The sequence below is a fragment of the Capricornis sumatraensis genome, chromosome 16, assembly GCF_032405125.1.
Source record: "Capricornis sumatraensis isolate serow.1 chromosome 16, serow.2, whole genome shotgun sequence".
NCBI lineage: Eukaryota > Metazoa > Chordata > Mammalia > Artiodactyla > Bovidae > Capricornis > Capricornis sumatraensis.
This window is the reverse complement of record NC_091084.1, coordinates 62,915,768-62,943,507: the sequence shown is the minus strand read 5'-3', so window position 1 is coordinate 62,943,507 and position 27,740 is coordinate 62,915,768. Positions and strand designations below refer to the sequence as shown.

The 27,740-nt window shown below is 37.6% G+C and overlaps 1 protein-coding gene across 1 annotated transcript in view; it reads right to left on the bottom strand.

Annotated features, from left to right (window-relative positions):
- Positions 1–27,740, bottom strand: part of ELP4 (elongator acetyltransferase complex subunit 4) — a 237,238-nt gene that overhangs the window by 201,565 nt on the left and 7,933 nt on the right. Inside the window, exon 3 of the mRNA XM_068989143.1 lies at positions 6,306–6,427. Within this exon, the coding sequence (XP_068845244.1) occupies positions 6,306–6,427 (122 nt within the window). The remainder of the gene's footprint in view (positions 1–6,305; positions 6,428–27,740) is intronic.

Sequence of the window (27,740 nt, the reverse complement as noted above, 5' to 3'; positions counted from 1 at the left end):
ATAGAAAGGCAGCCCAGGAGTGGCTATCTTTGTGTTTTGGCAAATTTGATATTCCTGTGCAACCTTATAACTTCAGGGACTTAGACCCTGAGAATGCGCAAAACAAGGACCCTTTATATAATCCAGGGATATTAACTATAATATGTAAAGAGCTCATACAGAGCAAGGAGGAAAAAAAAAAGAGGAAAAAAATTGATTATAAAAAAAGAAAGAAATGCAGAAAACTAATGACCATGGGGAAAATACTCTGCTTCACTATAAACAAAGAAACATGCAACAAAGTAATATTTCCCCATCAAATGAACATTTTTTTAAATTATAAAAAAAGAGAAGCAACATTACTGATGAGTGAAGATTCTATTAATTCAAAAACTAGACATACCTTCAGAATAGAGCTTCATGAAATATAAGAACATAATCAAAAGTAAAACCATTTAAAAATGAATCACTAAATAATTTTTTAATGTATGGGAATGTTACGTGTGCATGTTATTTAGCATTTACAGCCTTTAACTAATTACATTACTCATCTGTACAAGTGATTTTAGTTAAAAGCAAATAATGGCATTAAAATCAGAGAAGATAAATTTTTCTTGAGGCTTAGACACTCAACTTTATGATTAACTTACTATTTAATTTCACTGAATACATTATTGATAAATATTAAATTGTCATGTAAAGCAAATGCTATTCACACACAAAAAAACTCGTTCTAGGCTACTTATAAATAGAAGAATGAAACAAACTTTGAAAATGCAGTGTCAAATCTGCTGTGTTACATTAAGTAAATCTAATGTCTAAGACCATTAGGTTTTTGTGGAGTATTTATATTATTTTTGATAATATATTCTAAGTGCATGAGATAAAGTAAAACACATCTGATGACATTAGAATACTTTCTTCATTTAAAAACACCTACGGTAGAAAAATTAATCTGGATCAGGTAAGATGACTTGTTTCAATTCCTTTTAACTGTCAAAAATTGGGAGTCTTTAAACCTGGGGTACATGAAGACTTTCAAAGAGGTATCTGATCATGAGAATTTTAAGGGATCAATTCCTAGATTTTCAACTTAAACAAATACTCTAGTGAAAAAATGACCTCATAGAGAATGTGCCAATGATAGATGTACAAGTTCCCCTTTCCCTATTCTCCTTTCTCACTTAAGTGAAAGGTTTACTTCTCGTTGCCACAGAGCACTTGGGGCATCTCCGCAGCACTGAACAAAAAGACAATTTATTTGGTACAGAAAATGTGAATGTTCTAATGACTGGAGAAACAACCCTCTCTTCATTTGTTTTCAGCAAAATTTTATGCGGACCTAATAAGTTAGACAAAGAACTTAAAATAATATGTGTTGATGGACACAGTGTGATTTCTTTTTTGTGCATTACTCAGAAAAAGAAAAAGGATAATTTGAGGGACAGGGTGGCTCAGTGGTAAAGAATCCACCTGCAATGTAGAAGATGTGGTTTTGATCCCTGGGATGGGAAGATCCCTTGGAGAAGGAAATGGTGACCCACTCTACTATTCTTCCTGGAAAATCCCATGGACAGAGAGAGGAGCATGGCAAACTTCAGTTCACAGGGATTGCAAAGAATTGAGACACAACTTAACGACCAAATAACAATACAATGACATAACTCTCTCTATTCTTTATTTAACTATGAACTGCTCACATCTGCAAAAGTGAAAAATATGAAAAGAGTTGATGCTAAATTCTGTCCATGAAATTCTAGCAATATTCATGCACTGATATATCTTAATGAAGCAATTTAGTACAAACATTTTTATGTCTATTGATATATCGCATGCAACAGTAATTGTAATGGTGATTGAAACAAGAAGAAATGAGTTTAAAACTTAGATTCTTTTGAGACAAGAGGATTAAAATAAATGTAAAGTTCTGTTATAGAAAAACTATCAAGGTTATTAATAAATATGCTGAATATAAAACATATAACATTCTGACACAACTCTATGAGGAATGAGTGAAAAAATATGAATTCAAGGAAAAAATGATTGATGTAAAATTTTTAGTTGTTAAAATAGAGTTTGCTTATGTATATACTTCTAATATTAGTACTGATATCAAATTGCTATTATTTAGATTCAGTTGAATACATGTATAAGACTGATATAAAAGTCTTTTTAAGTAAAAAGGCAGTATTCACAATAACATCCATTGCAACTAAATAATATCATAACTAAATTTTTTTCATACCTTATTATAAAAGAAGATACATAGTTTTAAAACATATTTTTAGAAATATGAGTACAAAAAGTCAGAAGAGATCAGTGTACTATCTGGAAAATTGGCCAAGATATAAGATAAGATGATAATCATTCAGTGTAGGTTAATAAATGTGAAATGCCTTCTTTGGTTTTAAATGTAATTTTTATATTTTCAGCAAAATTGTATTAGAGTTCTCCAGAGAAACACTACAAATAGGATGTGTGTGTGTACACTCATATATACATGAATATATACATACATATATATCTCTCTAATAAAATTTATTATAAGGAACTGGCTCATAGATTATGGAGACTGACAAGTCCCCAAATATGCAGAGCAAGCTGGAGATACAGGAAAGCTGATGGTGTAATTTCTGTTCAAATCTGAAGGCTTTTGAACCAGGAAAACCAATGGTGTAATTCTAATCCAAAGGATAGCAAACTCAGGAAAAGCTAATATTTCAGATTAAACCTGAGGGCAAGTAAAAGCTGATGTTCAACTTCAAAAGCAGTCCAGGAAGAATTCTTTCTTACACAGAGAAGGGTTAGCAGTTTTATTCTATTTAGACCTTCAACAGATTGGATGAGGCCTACCCACATTAGGTAGGGCAAACTGCTTTACTTACTCTACCAATTTAACTGTTAATCTCATCCAAAAACACTCAGAAATAATATCTGATGAAATATCTGGGTACCCTGTGGCATGGTCAAGTTGACATATAGAATTAAAGATCACAAGTCTTCCCCTTGCTTACTTGGCACCCATATGTATCTCCTTAAATGATAACTGGCTCCAGATAAATACAATAACAAGGTCATAATTCTACATTCCTAGCTCTGTCTCCTAAGATTGTCTTTTCCTGGGTCCTTCCTACCTGCACTATGGCCTGGATATTTCACATGCAGTAAGCTAGGGAAATTACAGGGTTTACTTTGCTTATTTTGCATAACTCAGCAATCACTGTCTTTTATTATGTGATGCTCAAAGGTATGTAATATCTCCCTTATTATGTGATGTTTCATAACATTTTGTCCTGTTTTTTAGTTGTTTCAGGCATGATGACAAGTCTGGTCCTTATTAATCTATTTTGGTCACAAGTGAAGTGAAGTGAAGTCGCTCAGTCGTGTCTGACTCTTTGCGACCCGACCCCATGGACTGCAGCATCCCAGGCTCCTCCGTCCATGGGATTTTCCAGGCAAGAGTACTGGAGTGGGTTGCCATCTCCTTCTCTCTTTTGGTCACAAGGGCAACATTAATAAAAGTCTATGTATTTTGACTCCAGCTTTGTATTTTTTTTCTAGTACATCATAAACTCTGTGAAAAAAGATTTGCATGTAAGACTAGATATCTTAAGAAACTTTGATGAAATTATTTTCTAATTTCAAAATCCTTCATATACTCCAAAGAAGAATATGTAAAGTACATTGAAATCTTTTAATAATAACTTGTACAAATCTTAAAGAGACGGGAATATCAGACCACCTGACTTGTCTCTTGAGAAATCTGTACGCAGGTCAGAAAGCAACAGTTAGAACTGAACATGGAACAACAGACTGGTTCCAAATAGGAAAAGGAGTACGTCAAGGCTGTATATTGTCGACTTGCTTATTTACCTTATATGTAGAGTATATCATGAGAAATGCTGGACTGGATGAACCACAAGCTGGAATCAAGACTTTTGGGAGAAACATCAATAACCTCAGATATGCAGATGACACCACCCTTATGGCAGAAAGTGAAGAACTAAAGAGCTTCTTGATGAAAGTGAAAGAGGAGAGTGAAAAAGTTGGCTTACAACTCTACATTTAGAAAATTAAGATCATGGCATTTGGTCCCATCACTTCAGGGCAAATGGATGGGGAAACAGTGGAAACAGTGATAGACTTAATTTTGGGGGGCTCCAAAATCACTGCAGATGGTGACTGCAGTCATGAAATTAAAAGACTCTTACTCCTTGGAAGAAAAGTTATGATCAAACTAGACAGCATATTCAAAAGCAGAGACATTACTTTGCAGACTAAGGTCCATCTAGTCAAAGCTGTGGTTTTTCCAGTAGTCATGTATGGATGTGAGAGTTGGACTATAAAGAAAGCTGAGCACCTAAGAATTGATGCTTTTGAACCGTGGTTTTGGAGAAGACTCTTGAGAGTCCCTTGGACTGCAAGGAAATCCAACCAGTCCATCTTAAAGGACATCAGTCCTGGGTGTGCATTGGAAGGACTGATGTTGAAGCTGAAACTCCTACACTTTGGCCACTTGATGCAAAGAGCTGACTCACTGGAAATGACCCTGATGCTGGCAAAGATTGAAGGTGGGAGGAGAAGGGGACAACAGAGGATTAGATGGTTGGATGGCATCACTAACTCAATGGACATGAGTTTGAGTAAACTCGGGGAGTTGGTGGTGGACAGGGAGGCCTGGCATGCTGCAGTCCATGGGGTCACAAAGAGTCAGACATAAATGAGTGACTGAACTGAACTGTACAAATCAAGGTACCTAATAAAGGTGTCACGGATTAACTTTCAAATAAAATAAGGTAGTTCTCTAAGGCAAAATGTTGAAGTATAGTAAAGGCTTTAACATCAATTACACAGGTTGGAAGAGGGAAGAAGTAAAAAAAAAAAAAATCAAACATTTAAAAAACCACAAAGAAATAGGCCTTCCTGCCCAAGGCTTGGCAAAAATTTCCTATATAGCTATACATCCTATATATCAGCTATGTCTGATACAAAATCTTAGGCTCAGTATATTGTGGAATGGGCTGGGAAGAACCTATAACAGCTTGTTTACAACAGGGATTTTGGCCTTTACTCCATTGCTTGTCACAAGCAGACTACTGTTAGGAAACTGACCACAATGATAAAGGTCAAAGGGCAAAGGAACAAAAGAAAAAACAAAAACAGAAAATAAAAAAGAAAATATTACAAAGGGTTAATAGTAGAAATAAGAAAGAAGGAAAACAGGCTCTTCAGCCAGAAGGGAATCATCTGGAAAACTAAACAAAGGTTTTCTCTTTGGTGGTTAGTTGCCCAGTTGTGTCCGACTCTTTGCAACCCCAAGGACTGTAGCCTGCCAGCCATTTCTGTCCATGAGGATTCTCCAGGAAACAACACTGGAGTGGGTTGCCATGCCCTTCTCCATTTCTCTTGGATTTATTTTAATCTGATAAACAAAGTCTGACCCATATGAAAGAATCATGCTAGTTTTGACCTCAGTATTATAATAATTTTTATGTTTGAGAATAGAAATTTGTTGGTGTCTCTTGACAGTTATTATAAATTAGTATTTGTCATGCTACAGACTTTTTATAAATGACTTATTCATTTGCCATTTTGCAAACTATACAGTGAAATTAAAACATCCTCTGAGGGGGGAAAAATGACTTTAGATTATGAAGTCTAATCAAAGGATGGTTTAAACTAAGATCCTATTCTCTACCAAGAAATTAATAATTCTAAAAGTCATGACTGCCTTCTCTGAGGTGAAAAGTATGCTTTAACTTAAAAAGATATAGTACTGGGTTGGCCAAAAAGTTCCTTAAGACCTTATGGAAAAATCCAAAGGAATTTTTGGCCTACTCAATATTTTAATCACATATTTTAGTATTATTGCTTATTTCTTAGAAGAAAATAATTTCTGGCAACCTCAAAACAATAAATGAGTACTTCCAATATCTGTATCATTCTTCCAACTTATACCTTTGGAATACTGGTTAACATAAAATCTGACAACATTTTGCAATTGTTTTTCTTTACCTAGCTAGTTTATTAAGTTCTCATATCATCACTTAATAATAATTTTGTTTACTCTCAGTTTTAAATAACTTATTAAAATTTCCTCACTCTGATAAAAAGGATAAAAAATCGTTTAAGACTCTAAAAATGACACCGTATGTTCAAATAAATCTGATACATTTTTTTAAGAGAAAAAAAGACATGTGAGGTCCCATTAACATATTTAAATACAGTTTGGACATACACAAATATATATCTTCCTTACATATACATAAGCAATATTTTTTTCATGAAACATTCAAAATGTAATATTGAATTAATATATTCTATACCTGTAAAATGTCAGCAGGGTCTTCTTTTGCAGATGCAACCAACAAAGCATGGCCACTGACAATTCCTTCTGCCAGGAAATAATTGAAGAGCAAAGGAGAATAAATGTTGTATTTATCCTCTTCTGTAAGAAAGAAAAAATTATAGTCAGAATTCTACCATATATTAAGCATACTCAAATGCTTTTATTTTTTTTCTCCTTAAAACAAGTATATGAGGTGGAACAGTAACTATGTCTTCCGAAGATATATGAATGGTCAACAAGATCGTGAAAATATGTTTAATGGTACTAAATATCAAAAAAATGCAACCTGAAACACTGAAAAACCACTACATTCCTGCTAAAACAGCTGAAATAAAAATACAATACCAAGTACTGAAAAAATGTGGAGCAAATAAAACATTCCTACATTGCTAGAGGCAATGTAAAATGGTAAAATTTGGAAAATAGATTGGCAGTTTCTTATAAAGTTAAACATAAGAATCAGCAACTCCATTCCTGCTTATTACCATAAGAAATGACAAGACATGTTCACACATAGATGTACACATAATGTTTATGACAGTTTTTCCATAAGAATCAAAAACTGAGAATGGCACAAATGTCCATCAACCAGTGAATGGAAAAACAGATGGTACGTCCACAAATGAGGTAATACTTAACAACAAAAGAAATGGACTGTTGATAGATGGGCAACAAAATGAATCTCAGAAACATTAAGTGAAAAAAGTCAGACATAAAAAGTATATATGATAAGACTGCCTTAATGTGATAGTCTGGAGAAAGCAAAACTAAATTCTAGTGCTAGAAAGATGTTAGGTGTTTGGGGACCAGGAAATATTTGGGTCTGAGAAAATTTAGGGGGGATGTTGGAAATGGTTTATATTGTGATTGTTGTGGTGGTTACCTGAGTATATATATTTGTAAAAAAATCACTAAATACACGTTTAAAATGGGTCTATTTTATCATGTGAAAGTGAAAGTAAAAGTGAAGTCGCTCAGTCGTGTCCGACTCTTTGCGACCCCAGGCTCCTCTGTCCATGGGATTTTCCAGGCAACAGTACTGGAATGGATTGCCATTTCCTTCTCCAGGGGATCTTCCTGACCCAGGGATCGAACCTGGGTCTCCCACATTGTAGACAGACGCTTAACCGTCTGAGCCACCCAGGAAGTCTGTTTTATCATATTAATATGTAAATTATAATTCAGTAAAGGCAGTTTATTAAAACAGTCTCCTACGGCATACCTAAAATACCATGTGGTAATTTGTCTATAAACCTTCTTGGCACAGAATACTAAAGTAAATCCACGATCAGAAATGTAGTCGATTTAGGGACTTCCCTGGTGGTACAGTGGCTAAGAATCTTTTTGCCAATGCAGGGGACACAGGTTTGATCCCTGGTCCAGGAAGATGTCACATGCTGCAGAGAAACTAAGCCTGTGCACCACAATTATGAGTACAGCAAAGTGACTCAGTTATACATGTATATATTCTTTTTCATATTCTTTTCCATCATGGTTTATCACAGGATATTCAATATACTTCCCTGTGCTGTACAGTAGGATGATTACAATTATTATTGAATTTTGTATCCCACTTTTTCCACTTAATCTCACATGAATTATAGTCTTCTAACTATGATGCTTAAGAGGCATAATATTCTAGTAAATTTATGTCTCATAATTTATAATATTTAGTCATCTCCCCAATATGAACTGTTACGTGACTTTAAGGCTTTTGTACTATTAAATACAGAAGCATTAAAGTGCTTTAAATCCCATATGTCCAAGATAGAATACAGAAACTCATTGTTTTCTTTCATCAAATGTGGTCTTCTTTCAGTTTTTAGAATATCAGAATTTATTCTTAATACCTCTTCTCTCCCTCTCAGCAATACACCCTTCTCTCCAAGCCTAAAATCCTGTTTCATTTTCAAACTATTTTTAGAATTCACTTTGCTCCATGCCAATGTCTCTCCTCTAGGTTTGCTACCAGCAGCTCTTGCTGCTGCTGCTAACTTGCTTCAGTCATGTCCGACTCTGTGAGGCCCCATAGACGGCAGCCCACCAGGCTCCCCCGTCCCTGGGATTCTCCAGGCAAGAATACTGGGGTGGGTTGCCATTTCCTTCTCCATTGCATGAAAGTAAAAAGTGAAAGTGAAGTCACTCAGTTGTATCCAACTCTCTGCGACCCCATGGACTGCAGCCTACTAGGCTCCTGTGCCCACGGGATTTTCCAGGCAAGAGTACTGGAGTGGATTGCCATTTCCTTCTCCAGGGGATCTTCCCGACCCAGGGATCAAACCCAGGTCTCCCACATTGTAGGCAGACGCTTTACCATCTGAGCCAATAGGGAAGTCAATAATGCTTAGGAATCCCAAATATTTTTCTCTAGCCTAAATTTAATACCCAAATATCCAACTCTCTACTAGGTAGAGCTACTGGGAACATAAAATTCACTGTGTTTAAACTGAATTCATTACTTTACCTCAGTATTTGCTCATTCCTCCTTTCCTGACTTTATCTAATGGTATTAACTCCAAAATTTCTCTGCCAAAAATTTTGGAATCATCCTACCTACTCTCTCCCCAACATCTCCCACACATTTATATAACACAGAAGCAGACATCAACATTCTTTTGAGGGTCCTATTAAAAGAAGAAAAATGGAAATGATAATTCATATCACACAGTAAGCAAAGCTAGTTTAACATTTAGACTCATATACATAATGAAATGCAGAAATAGAAAAGCTAGTTTCTGTTATCCCATCAAAATATGACAGTAAATGTATGATTAAAGTCTTAAAAGCATAGTAACAAACCTCACCTCATCTTCACATTAGGGCAATGAGTACTTTTATCACTTCAAGTTCTTTACTTTATTCCTGCAGTGCATCCTTCATAATCTGTCTTAGTTACTCAAAATACTCCATGATTACACATTTCTAACCATTATAAATTATTTTTAGCCAGCCCATCATATCATTCATTTATTCATGCACTTGTTCATTCACTGTGCCTGTATACAGTCCCCTTGATTACAGTGCTTACTGTCAGTCTCCTGAATATAATACACGATCAGGTTTTCTCAGTAAAGTAGAAGTGTCATGAGAAAGTAAATAAAGAACACTACAGGAGTATTTATATAGGAGGAATACTACTCATTGGGGATGAGAAGAAGGAAAGCAACAGTTAAGGATGACTTTCTGGAAGAAATACTTCAGTGGAGTTTTCTTTCACTAAAAGATGATTAAGAGTTAGGAAAAAAGAGGCAGCAAGAAAGAACTTAAGCAAAGGCCTGTAAAGAGGTGAGAGAATGGCACGTTGATGGAATTAAAAGCTTAGGGAAATAAATACAAAGCTTGAGGAAGGAGGTGAGAAGATAAGAGAAAAGGCTAAAGTGAATCAGAAGAGGCAGATCATATATAAAGGTCTCTGGACTTTATGTTAAGATCCACAGAGAACACAAAAAGGTCCTAAGCAAGGATCATGATCAGATTTTCATATTAGAAAGTTCACTCAGGCTACAGTATAAAGATGGACTGCCCAAGAGAACACTTAGGACGACCTACGGAGCTGTTATAATAATCTCAGGGAGAGGTATTGATTATAGTTTGAGTCAGAGTTATGGCAGCAAGATTGGAGAGACATAGACAGAGTTTATAAACACAAAAAGGCTGAAAACTTTCAACGTTTACTAATTAATGGGTATGTAGAATGTGAGAGAGAAGTTCATCACTCAGGCCTCTGGCATGTGTCACTTGGTAGGTTGAATAATAATCCATGGATGGTTGAGAGGAAGAGAAATAGATTTGGAATGGAGTAGAATTGGAAAATAAGGGAAGACTGTGAGTTTAGCTATAGACACATTGATTTTGAAGTGCATGCAAGATATTCCAGAGAAAATGTTGAATAGGAAGCTGGATATTATCTCTGCATTTGTAAATGTATGCTACATCTTTATGGATCATAGAAAAAGCAGGAGAGTTCCAGAAAAACATCTATTTCTGCTTTATTGACTATGCCAAAGCCTTTGACTGTGTGGATCACAATAAACTGTGGAAAATTCTGAAAGAGATGGGAATACCAGACCACCTGACATGCCTCTTGAGATATCTGTCTGCAGGTCAGGAAGCAACAGTTAGAACTGGACATGGAACAACAGACTGGTTCCAAATAGGAAAAAGAGTGCGTCAAGGCTGTATATTGTCACCCTGCTTATTTAACTTCTATGTAGAGTACATCATGAGAAATTCTGGACTGGAAGAAACACAAGCTGGAATCAAGATTACCAGGAGAAATATCAATAACCTCAGATATGCAGATGACACCACCATTATGGCAGAAAGTGAAGAGGAATTAAAAAGCCTCTTGATGAAAGTGAAAGAGGAGAGTGAAAAAGTTGGCTTAAAGCTCAACATTCAGAAAACGAACATCATGGCATCTGGTCCCATCACTTCATGGCAAAGAGATGGGGAAACAGTGGAAACAGTGTCAGACTTATTTTTTCTGGGCTCCAAATCACTGCAGATGGTGATTGCAGCCATGAAATTAAAAGACGCTTACTCCTTGGAAGGAAAGTTATGACCAACAGAGATAGCACATTCAAAAGCAGAGACATTACTTTGCCAACTAATGTCTGTCTAGTGAAGGCTATGGTTTTTCCTGTGGTCATGTATGGATGTGAGAGTTAGACTGTGAAGAAGGCTGAGCGCCAAAGAATTGACGCTTTTGAACTGTGGTGTTGGAGAAGACTCTTGAGAGTCCCTTGGACTGCAAGGAGATCCAACCAGTCCATCCTAAAGGAAATCAGCCCTGGGATTTCTTTGGAAGGAATGATGCTAAAGCTGAAACTCCAGTATTTTGGCCACCTCATGTGAAGAGTTGACTCATTGGAAAAGACTCTGATGCTGGGAGGGATTGGGGACAGGAGGAGAAGGGGATGACAGAGGATGAGATGGCTGGACGGCACCACGGACTCGATGGACATGAGTCTGAGTGAACTCCAGGAGTTGGTGATGGACAGGGAGGGCTGGCGTGCTGCAATTCATGGGGTCGCAAAGAGTCGGACACGACTGAACGACTGAACTAAACTGATGCTTCATTGATTACACTAAAGCCTTTGACTGTGTGGATCACAACAAACTGTGGAAAAGTCTTCAAGAGATGGAAATATCAGACCACCTGACCTGCCTCATGAGAAATCTGTATGCAGGTCAAGAAGCAACAGTTAGAACTGGACATGGAAAAATGGACTGGTTTCAAACTGGGAAAAGAGTACGTCAAGGCCATATATTGTCACCTTGCTTATTTAACTAATACACAGGGCATATGATGCAAAATGCTGGGCTGGATGAAGCACAAGCTGGAATCAAGACTGCTGGAAGAAATATCAATAAACTCAGATATGCAGATGACGCCACCCTTATGGCAGAAAGAGAAGAGGAACTGAACAGCCTCTTGAAGAAGGTGAAAGAGAAGAACAAAAAAGCTGGCTTAAACTCAACATTCAAAAAATGAAGATCATGGCATGCAGTCCCATCATTTCACGGCAAGTAGATGGGGAAGCAATGGAAACAGTGACAGACTTCATTTTCTTGGGTTTCAAAATCACTGTGAACTGTGACTGCAGCCATGAAATTAAACGATGCTTGCTCCTTGGAAGAAAAGCTATGAAAAACCTACACAGCATATTAAAAAGCAGAGACATTACTTTGGCAACAAAGAACTATCTTAGTCAAAGCTATGGTTTTTCCAGTAGTCATGTATGGATGTGAGAGTGGGACCATAAAGAAGTCTGAGTGCTGAAGAATTGATGCTCTTGAATTGCAGTGTTGGAAAAGACTCTTGAGAGTTCTCTGGACTGCAAGCAGCTCAAACCAGTCAATCCTTAAGGAAATCAGTCCTCAGTATTCACTGGAAAGACTGATGCTGAAGCTGAAGCTCCAATACCTGATGCGAAGAACTGACTCATTTGAAAAGACAAAAGACTCTGATGCTGGGAAAGATTGAAGCCGGGAGGAGAAGGGGATGACAGAGGATGCGATTGTTGGATGGTATCACTGACTCAGTAGATATGAGTCTGAGCAAATTCTGGGAGATTGTGAAGGACAGGGAAGCCTGGCGTGTTGCAGTCCATGGGGTCACAAAGAGTCGGACACAACTGAACATCTGTATCTACGTCTGGACATTACAGATTACTTGTATTAGGAGAGGTTTCTCATGGTCATCCTAGTTGTGCCAGGGACTAACCTTCAGGGAAGAGCATGTAGCACTAAAAGGGGGAATATCATGTCTGTATTTTGAGTAGAGCAAAGTCTGAAAAACACAAAGAGAGGGATAGAAGGAAAACCAGAACCAAGTATTTTAACAGAATCCAAAGGAAGTGAGTACTTCAAGGAAAGAGTGCCACATCACGATAGCCAGGCTGCCCTGCCTGTGCGTTTATCACAAAAGTTGCACAGATTCGTGGTTTGAAGTGAACAGATCTTGTCCAGAACACCCTGAGGACTGACCCTGCTGGGCTCGCTTGCTGACTCCTCTCAATGATTGCTGTCTGCTGCTCAGCCAGAACCCACTCAGTGACAAAGGAAAAGAGCCGGGTTCTTGCCACTTAAGTCCCGAGGGCATGGAGTGAGCTCACAGCCCACCTGTGCCCAGCACCCAGCAGCCTCTCCATCAACCACTCTGCCTTGGGTTTTTTGTTTGTGTGATCCACCGCCCCCCCTCCCCATTTTTCTGGCTTGATTTTGTACTTTTCTTCCCTGGGGACCCTGATATTTTGACTTCGTTGCCAAAAACGAGCCCATCAGGATCTTCTCCCCCTTCTTGCCATTTCTCCTTCCCACTTCCCTCCTGGTTCTGGTCAGTTCAGAGGATTTAACAATCACAAGTGTCCTGCAAAAATGCCTTAACGTTTTTCCTAGACCCCTGTGTATTTTCTTTTCTTTTTTCCAGAAAACGTAGACAAACAAAAGACTAAAAGGATGTGTACAGCTGCCCCTGTTTTCGGGTATTCTGTTTGAGAACATTTTAGCTGTTGATGTTCATGTGTGACATCAGTTCCGGCAAGATAGGTTTCTGTATTTATATATTAAAATCCAAAACAACAACAACAAAAAACTTATAAAATGTTTAAAAAAATGTTCAAAGCTGGGGGAAAAGGCTTTCTTCATTAGTCAAGGTGTTTTGATATGTTATTAAAATAGTGTCTAATAAAAGAAAAAAACCCACATCAACTGTTGAAGAGATCAAGGAGGAAGAGGGCTGAGAAGGTAGCAAGGATACAAGATCAACATGCAGAAATGTGTTGCATTTCTTTACACTAACAAAGAAATATCAGAAAGGGAAAAAAATTTTTTTAAAAAGCCCTTTTAAAATTACATCAAAAACAAACAGACAAAAACAAAGCAAACTTAGGAATAAACCTGACCAAGGAGGTGAAAGATCTATATGATGAGAACTGTAAAATATTGATAAAGGAAACTGAGGATAATTCAAAGAAATGGGAAGATAACCCATGCTCTTGAATCGGAATTATTAATATTGTTAAATTGGTCATATTATCCAAAGCAATCTATAGATTTAAATTACCCATGACATTTTTCACAGAAAGAGATTAAATAATTCTCTAATATATATGGAACCATAAAAGACCCTGAATTTCCAAAGGAATCCTGAGAAAAAAGAACAAAGCTGGAGGCATAACCTTCTCAGACTTCAGACAATACTACAGAGCTAAAGTAATCAAAACCCTGTGACACTGGCACAAAACCAGATCTGTGATCAATGGGCTAGAACAGAGAGCCCAGAAGTAAACCCACATACCTACAGTCAATTAATCTTCAACAAAGGAGGCAAGAATATATTGCATCGTGGAGAAAACACAGTCACTTCAGCAAGTGGTGTTAAGAAAGCTAGGTGGCTACATGTAAACCAATGAAGTTAGAAGGCACTGTACAGATACCTCACACTGTACACAAAAATAAATTCAAAACGGTGTAAAGATTTAAATATAAGACATGACCCCACAAAACTCCTAGAAGAGAATATAAGAAAAACATTCCCTGACGTAAATCACAGCAACGTTTTCTTGGGTTTCCCAAAGCAGTAGAAATAAAAGCAAAAATAAACAAAAGGGATTTAATTAAACTTAAAAGCTTTTGCACAGCAAAGAAAACCATAAATGAAATGAAAAGACAATCTATGAAATGGGAGAAAATATTTGCGAACAATGTGCCTGACAAGGGCTTAATTTCCAAAATATACAAACAGCTCATACAACTCAACAACAAAAAAAAACCAAACAACCCAATTGAAAAATGGGCAGAAGACCTAAATAGATATTTCTCTAAAGACATACAGATGGTCAAAAGCCACGTGAAAAGATGCTCAACTTTGCTCATCATTAGAAAAATGTGAATCAAAAATACAGTCACATAATACCTCACACTGGTCAGAATGGTCATCATTAAAAACCCTATAAATTATAAATGCAGGAGAAGGTGTGGAGAAAGGGGACCCTCCTACACTACTGGTCGGAATATAAGTTGGCACAGCCACTATGGAAAACAGTATGGAGTTTTCCTAAAAAACTAAAACCAGAGTTGCCATATAACGCAGCAATCCCACTCCTGGACATATGTTTTAGAGAAAATTCTCAATTCAAAAAGATACATGCACCCCAAAGCTGACAGCAGCACTATTTACAATAGCCAAGACATTGAAGCAACCTTAGTGTCCATCAACAGATGAACAGATAAAGAAGATGTGGGACATATATATTATGGAATACTACTCAGCCACAACAAAAAATGAAACAGTGCCATTTGCAAGAGGGATGGACCTAGAGATTAACATACAGTCAAGTAGGTCAGAAAGATAAAGATAAATATATGATTAGTCCACTTATATGTGAAATCTAAAATATGACACAAATCAACTTATTAACAAAGTAGAAACAGACTCACAGACGTAGAAACAAACCCAGTTGTCAAAGGAGAAAGAGGGGGCAGGAATAAATTAAGAGTTTGGGATTAGCAGATACAAATTACTATATGTAAAACAGATAACAACAAGGTTCTAGTGAATAGCACAGGGAACTATATTTAATAGCTTATAATAACCTTAATGGAAAAAATATATACATATGAACTCCTGCGCTGTACAGCAGAAAGAACATAATACTGTAAACCAACTATACTTCAATTAAAAAGTTAAAAAAAAGAAGGAATAGGACTAAGAGGTATCTTCTGGGTTTAGCTGTGAGAAAGTCTTCAGTGTCTCTAGCTAAGGTAGTTTTAGTGAAGTGGTAGTGCCTAAAATAGACTGAGCAATGACTGAAATATTGCTAAAACACACAAGAAGTGTTACAGACTATTCAACAGGCTTGGCTATAAAAGGGAAGAGAAAAAGCAGTTAATTAGAGAGTCAGGGTTAAGGGGAAAGAACTTCTTCCTTTAAAAAACAAGTGCACATAAAAAAAAACTTAAAGGTAGTAGTGATAAGAAATGAAAATTTATATTGCCAGGTACTTCGAAAGGTAGTAGGAGAAAAGATCTAAAGTGCAGGTTGCAAGGATGATTCTCTAACAGGAGAAGACACATCCCATCTTTCTATTTGTGAAGAGAGCTAAGCTTTTAGGATTGATGGTGGGAAGTTGTTTATTATGAGACAGACTCTTACTTCTGCATGAAATAAGTCATTCCAGGAAAAGAAGGAAAAAGTGGTACTATCTGACGTTTGAGGACAAAAGAGTTTTAAAAGGCCACTGAGGTTAATGCAAATGAAAAGGAGGTGATTAGCGTACACAAAAAAGTTACTGGCCAATGTTCAATGCCTTCTTGAGGTTGAAGATCATGATCATCTCTAATAAATGACAGAAATAACTTGGAAGTCAGTACATGACAGCAATAAGATGGTATAGAAGAAGAACAACTAAAGATTTATAACTCATTCCAGAAAGAATTTTTAAGATGAGTTATCAGGTTTTAGTATAAAATGATTTAATGTCAGAAAAACTTGATTGTGCATCTCAGCTACTAGGTGCATGACCTTGGATAAGTTATTCGGCTTCCCTCAAAATTTCATCTTCTGTAACACATAGACACCTCATCTGACTATTGTTAAATCAAATGATAAAATACACATTAAGGACTTAGTATGATGCCAGCACACAGTAAATCTTCACTTAATGTTAAATGTTTTAATAGAATATTTAATAATAAGATTTAAAGATATTAAGAGTGTGTTTTACATGAAATAGGTGTTACAGAAGGCAAACTGGAAAGGTTTAGAAATGACTGGAATACTAGGAAATTGAGTCTACAGAGAAAAAAATACCAAATATTATGAAGATAGACGTTAACAGAGAAGCTAAGATCATTAGAACAACCTAATTTTTGGATAATGACTGACAGTAATTAGGAAGTGAAGCATGATGGATCTGGTGGATAAAAGGTAACAACAGCCTGAGCCCTGCACACTGCAATTAGAGGAGCTGGTACATGGGTTCTGGAGTTTCACAGTCTGAATGCTACAAATAGGTAGTATTTCCCTGAGTCTGTCTCAGGAAAAGTTGGGCAAACTTTCCCTCTGACTAGTTCTAAATTAATATGCTCTCCAGAATCGCTTTTGCCTCTTTACTACAGGAATATACTCTGCTGATATCCTCTCTCCTATGCATGTGTTTATATAGTTTACAGATGAATACTCATCTCCCTTCACCTCCCCTCAACTTTTGCCCATATTTTGATTCAATTTAAATTTTTCCACACCCCTTGCAGGGCTTCTTCAGTGGCTCAATGGTAAATAATCTGCCTGCTAATGCAGGACATTTGGGTTCGATCCCTAGGTGGGGAACATTCCTTGGAGAAGGAGATGGTGATGCACTTCAGTATTTTAGCCTGGAAAATTCCATGGACAGAGGAGGCTGGCGGGCTACAATGGGGTCATAGAGTAAGACACGACTCAGCAACTAAACAACATATCTCTTGGGCCTCCAAAAATATCTGCACATTATATATGTATTCTTTATAGTTATTCCACATGCAACCAACAGCCAGTTCAAGTTCACCAAGGCTAAAAACCAAGATGCATATTCTCGAACAGTGTTGAACATGCAGTAGTCGTTCAAATGCTTTAGGACAAAACGTTGGGTAGTTTTTTCCCCCAAAGAACTCTACTGGTAACAGTTCAGTTTGTCTTATTTTAGTCTTCTAACATGTTTTACTACTATAACATAAATTAAGGAAAACACAAGATCTAATCATACAAAATAGAAATTGGCAAGCTGTTTCCTAAAGAGAAGGATAAATATTTCAGACTTGTGAACTATACAGTCTCTGTTGAATCTACTTAGCTCTGCCCTTGTAAGTGCAAAAAAAAAGTTAGAATGTATAAATAAATAGAGTATGATTATGTTTCAATAAACCGTTATAGATAAAGCTCCAGGCAACAGGTTGTAGTTAACCAACTTGTGTACCATAAGGAAAATGCTCAGAATTTATTACATGATGTAAAAGGAAAACACAGCTCAGCAAATTCAAAGAGCTGGAAGACAACTGATAAGAAAATACTATACTCTCCTGTGAGAGATATATTGGGACTGCTCAGTTTTTGCAATTGTATGAAATAATAACAAATTAAAACTAGGAAAAGTATGACAGACTCTAAGGTGATCCCCATGACCCTCTTCCCTGGTATGTGCCTTTGTGTAAGCTCTTCTCTTTGAATGTGGGTGGAACCTTTAACTTGCTTTGAACCCAAAGAATATGGCAAAGGTGATGGTACATCACTTCTGTTACATAAAACTGTAACATCTGTCACACTGAGAGACTGTCTACCTTACTCGTCTTGAAGAAATAAGATGCCATGTTGTGAGAGAGTGCCTCTGGCTGACAGCAAGAACTGAATGTGGTCAATCACCCCGGGAGATTGAAACAGATCCATCCTCTGCCAAACCTTCAGTGAGAACCCAGCCCTGACTCACTCCTAGACTGTCTGCTTGCAGAGGACCCAGAAATTGTGAGATAATAAATGTGTGTTCTTTTCAGGCTAGTTAAGTTTCTGTTAATATTGTTACACAGAAATAGGTAACTAACACAGAAGTACACACATAGGTAGTTGTGATTCATTGTTTAAAAGCGTATCACTCATCTCTTATTTCTAGAATGAGAATTACATAATTAATCTGAGATTAAAAGAATGCGTTCTTAAATGTCACATAACTTGTATCCTTTTTACTGATTTCTATTACATCTCTTTGATGCTTCATATCTGCACATATAGCTCAACATCCTTTATGTAAAAAGAAGCTGTGTGAACTTTAAATATTTATGCTATGCTTTCACTTTTTATACTTTTCAGGTGTGCCAAATTTACATGTGAACCAGACTGTCAGAAAGCTATCTAAACATAAAACATCTCAAAACCTTTTCTAGTGCTAAAGAATGAAACATGTTTTAAGAAAATGCTATATTTGGTTTTCAAAGTACAGGTAGGAGTCCCTCAGTTATTCCTCAGAGAATGGCCTTTTACATATTCATATTCATTTTTGTTGCATTCCCAAGGTCTAAACTGGACCTATCATGGCTTTTCTGGCAGTGCTCACTGTCTCCAGCTTCCGCAGTTACCTTGCTTCTGAAACTGTAAACCCATTACTCTGTTACCCCACACACATGCGCACGTACACACTGGTACACATAACTGTCTTGGTAAATGAGAAAATTATTAGAAATATTCACAGCCTATAGTGAAAAGTTTTAAATTTATCTTCATACTGTGGTGGTGGTGGTAGTTTAGTCACTAAGTCGTGTCCGACTCTTCCGACCCCATGGACTATAGCCTGCCAGGCTCCTCTGTCCATAGGATTCTTCAGGCAAGAATACTGGAGTGGGTTGCCATTTCCATCTCCAGGGGATCTTCCCGACCCAGGAACTGAACCCAGGTCTTCTGTATGGGGCAGGCAGATTCTTTACCAACTGAGCTACAAGGAATTTTCCTTATTTGCAGAATTTTAAAAAATCTGAGTGACGAGCATACAGTAATGCCCTAAGCTCCTAACCTCTGACCTTAAATCTTCACACTTGGCTTAGATTTAGACCATTCACCCTTTCTTAAGGCAGAGTTCATCTACTGTATATGTTGTACTGACTTGAAAACGGAGAAAAGTAGAAAACCTAGTAGACAAGACTCCTTCTGTTAATCTAATCTGTCAAAGAAATGTAAAAATGCTTTCAAATTTTAAGATTTCCGAGAAAAAAAACAAGGTAACATAATAAAACTAGGTTTACTTAAAATTTTTTTTTAATTTATTTATTTTTAATTGAAGGGAAACTGCATTAGTTTCTACCAAACATTGACCAGTATTGCACTGGTTTCCAGCAAATATCAACATGAATCTAAGTTTACTTAAATTATACATATCTTTAAAAATCTTATACACTGAGAAAATGATAGTAGTGCAAAAACAATAATGAGATGATTCAGAATATCAGCTTTATGGAAAGACTGGACTCTACAAAGGCGGCCTTTGCTTTATACTTGCTGTATTGTTTTGTTCAATTACTAATTCAATAGTTATTGAATACCCAGTGTAATACTTGGTGAACTGATACTTCATCATAGATAGACTTAAAAAAAAAATCCGTCACTGTACTTTGGTTATTCTTATTTGAGTTTTCCTTTATTACTTATTATTGAAAAAAAAAATCTCCTCAGTTAGATCACCGGCTTCATTAGGCGTGTGTTGTTTCCACGTAACTGCCAATGACACCACTAAGCTTTCTGCCACTGTACAACCAGTATCCCCTTCCGCCAGCTTTCAGTAACAGGCATCTTCTTCCTTTTCATTCTCATTGGCAGTGTCCTCAAACTACAGATTTCTACTAACAATCTGTTTATAGTGACTCAAGTTTCTAATATTACTCCTCAAAATCCTTGTAGCCTTGCCTACTTTCTGGTTTGAAAGCCACTACCATATATTTATTTTATGTTTGTTATGGATGTACTCACTCTTAAAACACCAGAATCTGTTACGAAATAACATCTCCAATGTTTGCAGAAGATGACTGCCTACTTAACATTCAAGTGAATCTATAAACAATTCAAAAGATGCTGGTTATAAGATTGACATACAAAAATCAACAGGAATTCCTTGTACAATTACAACCAACCATAAAATATATTAACAGGAAACATACGTATGATCATATTAACTTATGTTATAATTATTTGCTTTACTTATATCTCTTCCTTATGGAAAGAGAATAACTCATTTATATTTCTAACCTCAGTATCTAGCATGCAAGTGGGTGTTCAATGAAAATTGTTTGAATGATTATCAATCATCACTGGATTCCTAGTATCATTCACACGTTTCCCTGGAGAAAAGGATAAAAATTCACTTGCATATTTTTTAAACCACTATAATAACTCATTGTATTTTTGTACATTAAAGACAAAATTTCCTGTTCAAATCAAGAAATCCAATTCTCCACTTTTCACCTATTTGGACTGATAAAGATTAAAATCCTTGATAATGTACAACAATGTTAAGGGTGAAGGTGACCGACCTAGTTGTAACAGCTGACTGAAGTATCAGGTAGCATAACCTCTTGGGAGAGCAATCTAGTAACTAAAACAATTTCACATGCTTGGGGGCTTCCCTGGTGCTCTGGTTCGATCCCTGGGTTGGGAAGATCCCCTGGAGAAGGAAATGGCAACCCACTCCAGTACTCTTGCCTGGAAAATCCCATGGACAGAGAAGCCTGGTAGGCTACAGTCCATGGGGTCGCAAAGAGTCAGACATGACTGAGCGACTTCGCTTTCTTTCTTTCTCTTAAGCAAGCCTGTATTTTGGAACTTATTCTATAGATACTTATTCATACATGCAAACCTTAAACATATAAAATTTGTACAATAGGATTGTTCATAACAGAAGATAATGAGTTAACCTTATCAGTAGAGAAAAATATAAGAAAATTATGGCACAACCATACAGTGAATTCCTATTCCGGTGTCAAGAACAATGAGGGATACTTATAAGAATGCACAGGGACTGATTTCTAAAATATCAGCTCAGTCCGGTTGCTCGGTCACATACAACTCTTTGCAACCCCGTGGACTGCATCACATCAGGCTTGCCTGTCCGTCACCAACTCCCAGAGTTTACTCAACTCATGTCCATCAAGTCAGTGATGCCATGCAACCATCTCATCCACTGTCATCCCGTTCTTCTCCTGCCTTCAATCCTTGCCAGTATCAGGGTCTTTTCAGTGAGATAGTTCTTCATATCAGGTGGCCAAAGTATTGGAGTTTCAGCTTCACTTTCAGTTCATCCAATGAATATTCAGGACTAATTTCCTTTAGGATGGACTGGTTGGATCTCCTTGCAGTCCAAGGGACTCTCAAGAGTTCTCCAACACCACAGTTCAAAAGCATCAATTCTTTGGTGCTCAGCTTTCATTATAGTCCAACTCTCACATCCATACATGACTACTGGAAAAACCACAGCTTTGACTAGATGGACCTTTGTTGGCAAAGTAATGTCTCTGCTTTTTAATATGCTGTCTAGGTTGATCATAGCTTTTCTTCCAAGCAGCAAGCACCTTTTAATTTCATGGCTCCAGTCACCATCTGTGGTGATTTTAGAGCCCAAGAAAATAAAGTCTATCACTGTTTCCATTGTTTCCCCATCTCTTTGCCGTGAAGTGATGGGATCGGATGTCATGATCTTCGTTTTTTTGAATGTTGACTTTTAAGCCAGCTTTTTCACTCTCTTCTTTCACTTTCATCAAGAGGCTCTTCAGTTCCTCTTTGCTTTCTGCCATAAGGGTGGTGTCACCTGCATATCTGAGGTTATTGATATTTCTCCCGGCTATCTTGTTTCCAGCTTGTAGTTCATTCAGCTTGGCATTTCACATGATGTACTCTACATATTAGTTAAATAAGCAGGGTGACATTATATAGCCTTGACACACTCCTTTCCCGATTTGGAACCAGTCTGTTGTTCCCTGTCTGGTTCTAACTGTTGCTTCTTGAGTTGCATACAGATATCTTAGGAGTCAGGTAAGGAGGTCTGGTATTTCCATCTCCTTAAGAATTTTCCACAGTTTGTTGTGATCCACACAGTCAAAGTCTTTGGCATAGTCAATAAAGCAAAAGTAGATGTTTCTCTGGAACTCTCATGCTTTTTTGATGATTTAATGGATGTTGGCAATTTGATCTCTGGTTCCCTTGCATTTTCTAAATCCAGCTTGAACATCTGGAAGTTCTCTCTTCACATACTGTTGAAGCTTGGCTTGGAGAACTTTGAGCATTACTTTGCTAGCATGTGAGATGAGTGCAATTGAGTGGTAGTTTGAACATTCTTTGGCATTGCCTTTGAGATAGGAATGAAGACTGACATATTCCAGTCCTGTGGCCACTGCTGAGTTTTCCAAATTTACTGGCATATTGAGTGTAGCACTTTCACAACATCATCTTTTAGGATTTGAAATACCGCAGCTGGAATTCTATCATCTCCTCTAGCTTTGTTTGTAGTGGTTCTTCCTAAGGCCCACTTGACTTCACACTCCAGGATATCTGGCTGTAGGTGATCACAGTATTGTGATTATCTGGGTTATGAAAATCTTTTTTGTATACTTCTGTGTATCCTTGCCACCTTTTCTTAATGTCTTCTGCTTCTGTTAGGTCCATACCATTTCTGTCCTTTATTGTGCCCATCTTTGCATGAGATGTTCCCTTGGTATCTGTAACCTTCTTCAAGAGATCTCAAGTCTTTCTCATTCTATTATTTTCCTCTGTGTCTTTATATCGATCACTGAGGAAGGCTTTCTCATCTCTCCTTGCTATTCTTTGGAACTTTGCATTCAAATGGGTATATCTTTCCTTTGCTCCTTTTCCTCTCGCTTCTCTTCTTTTCTCAGCTATTTGTAAGGCCTCCTCAGACAACTATTTTGCCTTTTTGCATTTCTTTTTCTTTGGGATGGTCTTGACCACTGCCTCCTGTACAATGTCACGAAACTCTGTCCGTAGTTCTTCAGGCACTCTATCAAACTAATCCCTTGAATCTATTTGTCACTTCCACTGTATCATCATAAGGTATTTGATTTAGGTCATATCTGAATGGTCTAATGGTTTTCCCTACTTTCTTCAATTTCAGTCTGAATTTTACAATAAAGAGTTCAAGATATGAGCCACAGTCAGCTCCTAGTCTTGTTTTTGCTGAGTGTATAGAGCTTCTCCATCTTCAGCTGCAAAGAATATAATCAATCTGATTTTGGTATTGACCATCTGGTGATGTTCATGTGTCAACATGTTGTCATCTCTTGTGTTGGCGGAAGAGGGTGTTTGCTATGAACAGTGTGTTCTCTTGGCTAAACTCTGTTAGCCTTTGTCCTGCTTCATTTTCTACTCTAAGGACAAATTTGCCTGTTACTCCAGGTATCTCCTGACCTCCTATGTTTGGATTCCAGTCTCCTATGTTGAAAAGGATATCTATTTCTGTTGTTAGCTCTAGAAGGTCTTGTAGGTCCTCATAGAACCGTCAACTTCAGCTTCTGCAGCATTAGTGGTTGGGCATACTCTTGGATTACTGTGATACTGAATGATTTGCCTTGGAAAAGGACTGAGATAATTCTGTCATTTTTGACATTGCACTCAAGTACTGCATATCAGACTCTCTTGTTGACTATGAGGGCTACTCCATTTCTTCTAAGGGATTCTTACCCACAGTAGTAGATAAAACTGTTATCTGAATTAAATTCACCCATTCCAGTCCATTTTAGTTCACTGAATTCTAAAATGTCAATGTTCACTCTTGCCATCTCTTGTTTGACCACTCACAATTTACCTTGATTCATGGACCTAACATTCCAGGTTCCTATGCAGTATTATTCTTTACAGCATTGGCCTTTACTCCCATCACCAGTCACTCCAGAACAGCATGTTTTTTTCTACTTTGGCTCCACCTCTTCATTCTTTCTGGAGTTAGTTCTCTACTCTTCTCCAATAGCATATGGACCACCTACAGATCTGGGGAGTTCATCTTTCAGTGTCGTATCTATTTGCCTTTTCATACTGTTCATGGGGTTCCCAAGGCAAGAATACGAACTGGTTTGCCATTTCATTCCCCAGTGGACCATGTTTTTTTTTTTCTAACATATATTTAGTAGAAAAAGCAAGGTGCTGAATGCCTCCATGTATATTACCTAGGTAGAAATATTTGAGTTCCCACCACTTCTAGAATTAAGCATAGGTCATACTAAATTCAGCCTTCCCAGGTGGCTCAGTGGTAAAGAATCTGCGTCCCCATGCAGAAGTCAAAACAGATGTGGGTTTGATCCCTGAGTAGTGAAGATACCCTAGAGGAAAGAGGAACCCACCCCAGTATTCTTGCCAGGATAATCCCATGGACAGCCTAGCCTGGTGGGCTACAGTCAATGAGGATCACAAACGGACATGACTGAACACATGTACACGCATACTAAATCTGGAGTATATTCAGTTCTGTGCACGAAAAGACAATGCTAGAGCAGAAGGTGTGACGAGAGAATAACCAGGAGAATGAGGAGTGTGACAACCACGATGCATAAAATCCAGTTTAAGAAACTATGTCTATTTAGTCTGGAGAAGATTTGAGGTGATTAAATTGTTATTTTAAAATATTTTAAGAGTGTCAGGTGAAAGAGTATCAGAGGACAAAAAACTAGGAACAACAAACTCATCACAGGTGTACAAATTAAACATTAACATAAAGAACTTTCTAATAAATCATACATTTTCAAATAACAAAGATTTGCCTGGTAAAGTAGTGAGCCCTTTAAGGTAGATAAAGTGAAAGTGAAGTCGTTCAGCTGTGTCCAGCTCTTTTGAGATGCCATGGTCTGTAGCCTGCCAGGCTCCTCCATCCTTGGGATTTTCCAGACAAGCATACTGGAGTGGGTTGCCATTTCCTTCTCCAGGGGATCTTCCCGACCCAAGGATCCAACCTGAGTCTGCTGCATTGCAGGCAGATTCTTTCCCGTCTGAACCACCAGGGAGGCCTGTTAAACTGGATCATCTGTACTCAAATGGTGTTTGGTATCTGAAAAGTGTTTCATGGCCAGGTGAGAACTTGGATTATGTAACTGGCAAGATTTATTTCAATTCCAACATTCTGTGATCTAAACTTAAAACAAAGGTAAATTGGGTTATATATGTATATTTAAGTAAGAAGTATGGATGCTTTAAAGATGAACAAAAATGTGATTTATCCTTGTCATTTTTCTTTGAATAAGAAGACAAGTAAGGTAAAAATCTGTGACATATACAATGGGCTTATGTGTACATCAAATTATCAAATAAATCACTGTAACAATCCCACTCTAAATACTGAGATTCTCGAAAAAAATCTATTGGCATTATTTTTGCCTTTTTGAAACAAATGAAAGACAAGGCACTGTGAACACTTTTTAATTATAAGAGCTATATTTTCACATGTATTTTTCTAAATCAGTTCAAGTTCAGATTAATATTTTGATTTAAGTTAAACACCACTCAGGTATGACCTAACTCAAATCCCTTATGATTATACAGTGGAAGTGAGATAGATTTAAGGGCCTAGATCTGATAGACAGAGTGCCTGATGAACTATGGAATGAGGTTTGTGACATTGTACAGGAGACAGGGATCAAGACCATCCTCATGGAAAAGAAATGCAAAAAAGCAAAATGGCTGTCTGGGGAAGCCTTACAAATAGCTGTGAAAAGAAGAGAAGCAAAAAGCCAAAAAGAAAAGGAAACATATAAGTATCTGAATGCAGAGTTCCAAAGAACACAAAGAAGAGATAAGAAAGCCTTCTTCAGCGATCAATGCAAAGAAATAGAGGAAAAGAACAGAATGGGAAAGACTAGAGATCTCAAGAAAATTAGAGATACCAAGGGAACATTTCATGCAAAGATGGGCTCGATAAAGGACAGAAATGGTATGGACCTAACAGAAGCAGAAGATATTAAGAAGAGATGGCAAGAATACACAGAAGAACTGTACAAAAAAGATCTTCACAACCCGGATAATCACGATGGTGTGATCACTCATCTAGAGCCAGACATCCTGGAATGTAAAGTTAAGTGGGCCTTAGAAAGCATCACTACGAACAAAGCTAGTGGAGGTGATGGAATTCCAGTAGAGCTACTTCAAATCCTGAAAGATGATGCTGTGAAAGTGCTGCACTCAATATGCCAGCGCATTTGGAAAACTCAGCAGTGGCCACAGGACTGGAGAAGGTCAGTTTTCATTCCAATCCCAAAGAAAGGCAATGCCAAAGAATGCTCAAACTACCGCACAATTGCACTCATCTCACATGCTAGTAAGGTAATGCTCAAAATTCTCCAAGCCAGGCTTCAGCGATATGTGAACCGTGAACTTCCTGATGTTCAAGCTGGTTTTAGAAAAGGCAGAGGAACCAGACATCAAACTGCCAACATCTGCTGGATCACGGAAAAAGCAAGAGAGTTCCAGAAAAACGTCTATTTCGGCTTTATTGACTATGGCAAAGCCTTTGACTGTGTGATCACAGTAAACTGTGAAAAATTCTTCAAGAGATGGGAATACCAGACCACCTCACCTGCCTCTTGAGAAATCTGTATGCAGGTCAGGAAGCAACAGTTAGAACTGGACAGGGAACAACAGACTGGTTCCAAATAGGAAAAGGAGTACGTCAAGGCTGTATATTGTCACCCTGCTTATTTAACTTCTATGCAGAGTACATCATGAGAAATGCTGGACTGGAAGAAATACAAGCTGGAATCAAGACTGCCGGGAGAAATATCAATCACCTCAGATATGCAGATGACACCACCCTTATGGCAGAAAGTGAAAAGGAACTAAAAAGCCTCTTGATGAAAGTAAGAGGAGAGTGAAAAAGTTGGCTTAAAGCTCAACATTCAGAAAACGAAGATCATGGCATCCAGTCCCATCACTTCATGGGAAACAGATGGGGAGACAGTAGAAACAGTGTCAGATTTTATTTTTGGGGGCTCCAAAATCACTGCAGATGGTGACTGCAGCCATGAAATTAAAAGACGCTTACTCCTTGGAAGAGAAGTTATGACCAACCTAGATAGCATATTCAAAAGCAGAGACATTACTTTGCCGACTAAGCTCCGTTTAGTCAAGGCTATGGTTTTTCCTGTGGTCATGTATGGATGTGAGAGTTGGACTGTGAAGAAGGCTGAGCGCTGAAGAATTGATGCTTTTGAACTGTGGTGTTGGAGAAGACTCTTGAGGGTCCCTTGGACTGCAAGGAGATCCAACCAGTCCATTCTGAAGGAGATCAGCCCTGGGATTTCTTTGGAAGGAATGATGCTAAAGCTGAAACTCCAGTACTTTGGCCACCTCATGCGAAGAGTTGACTCATTGGAAAAGACTCTGATGCTGGGAGGGATTGGGGGC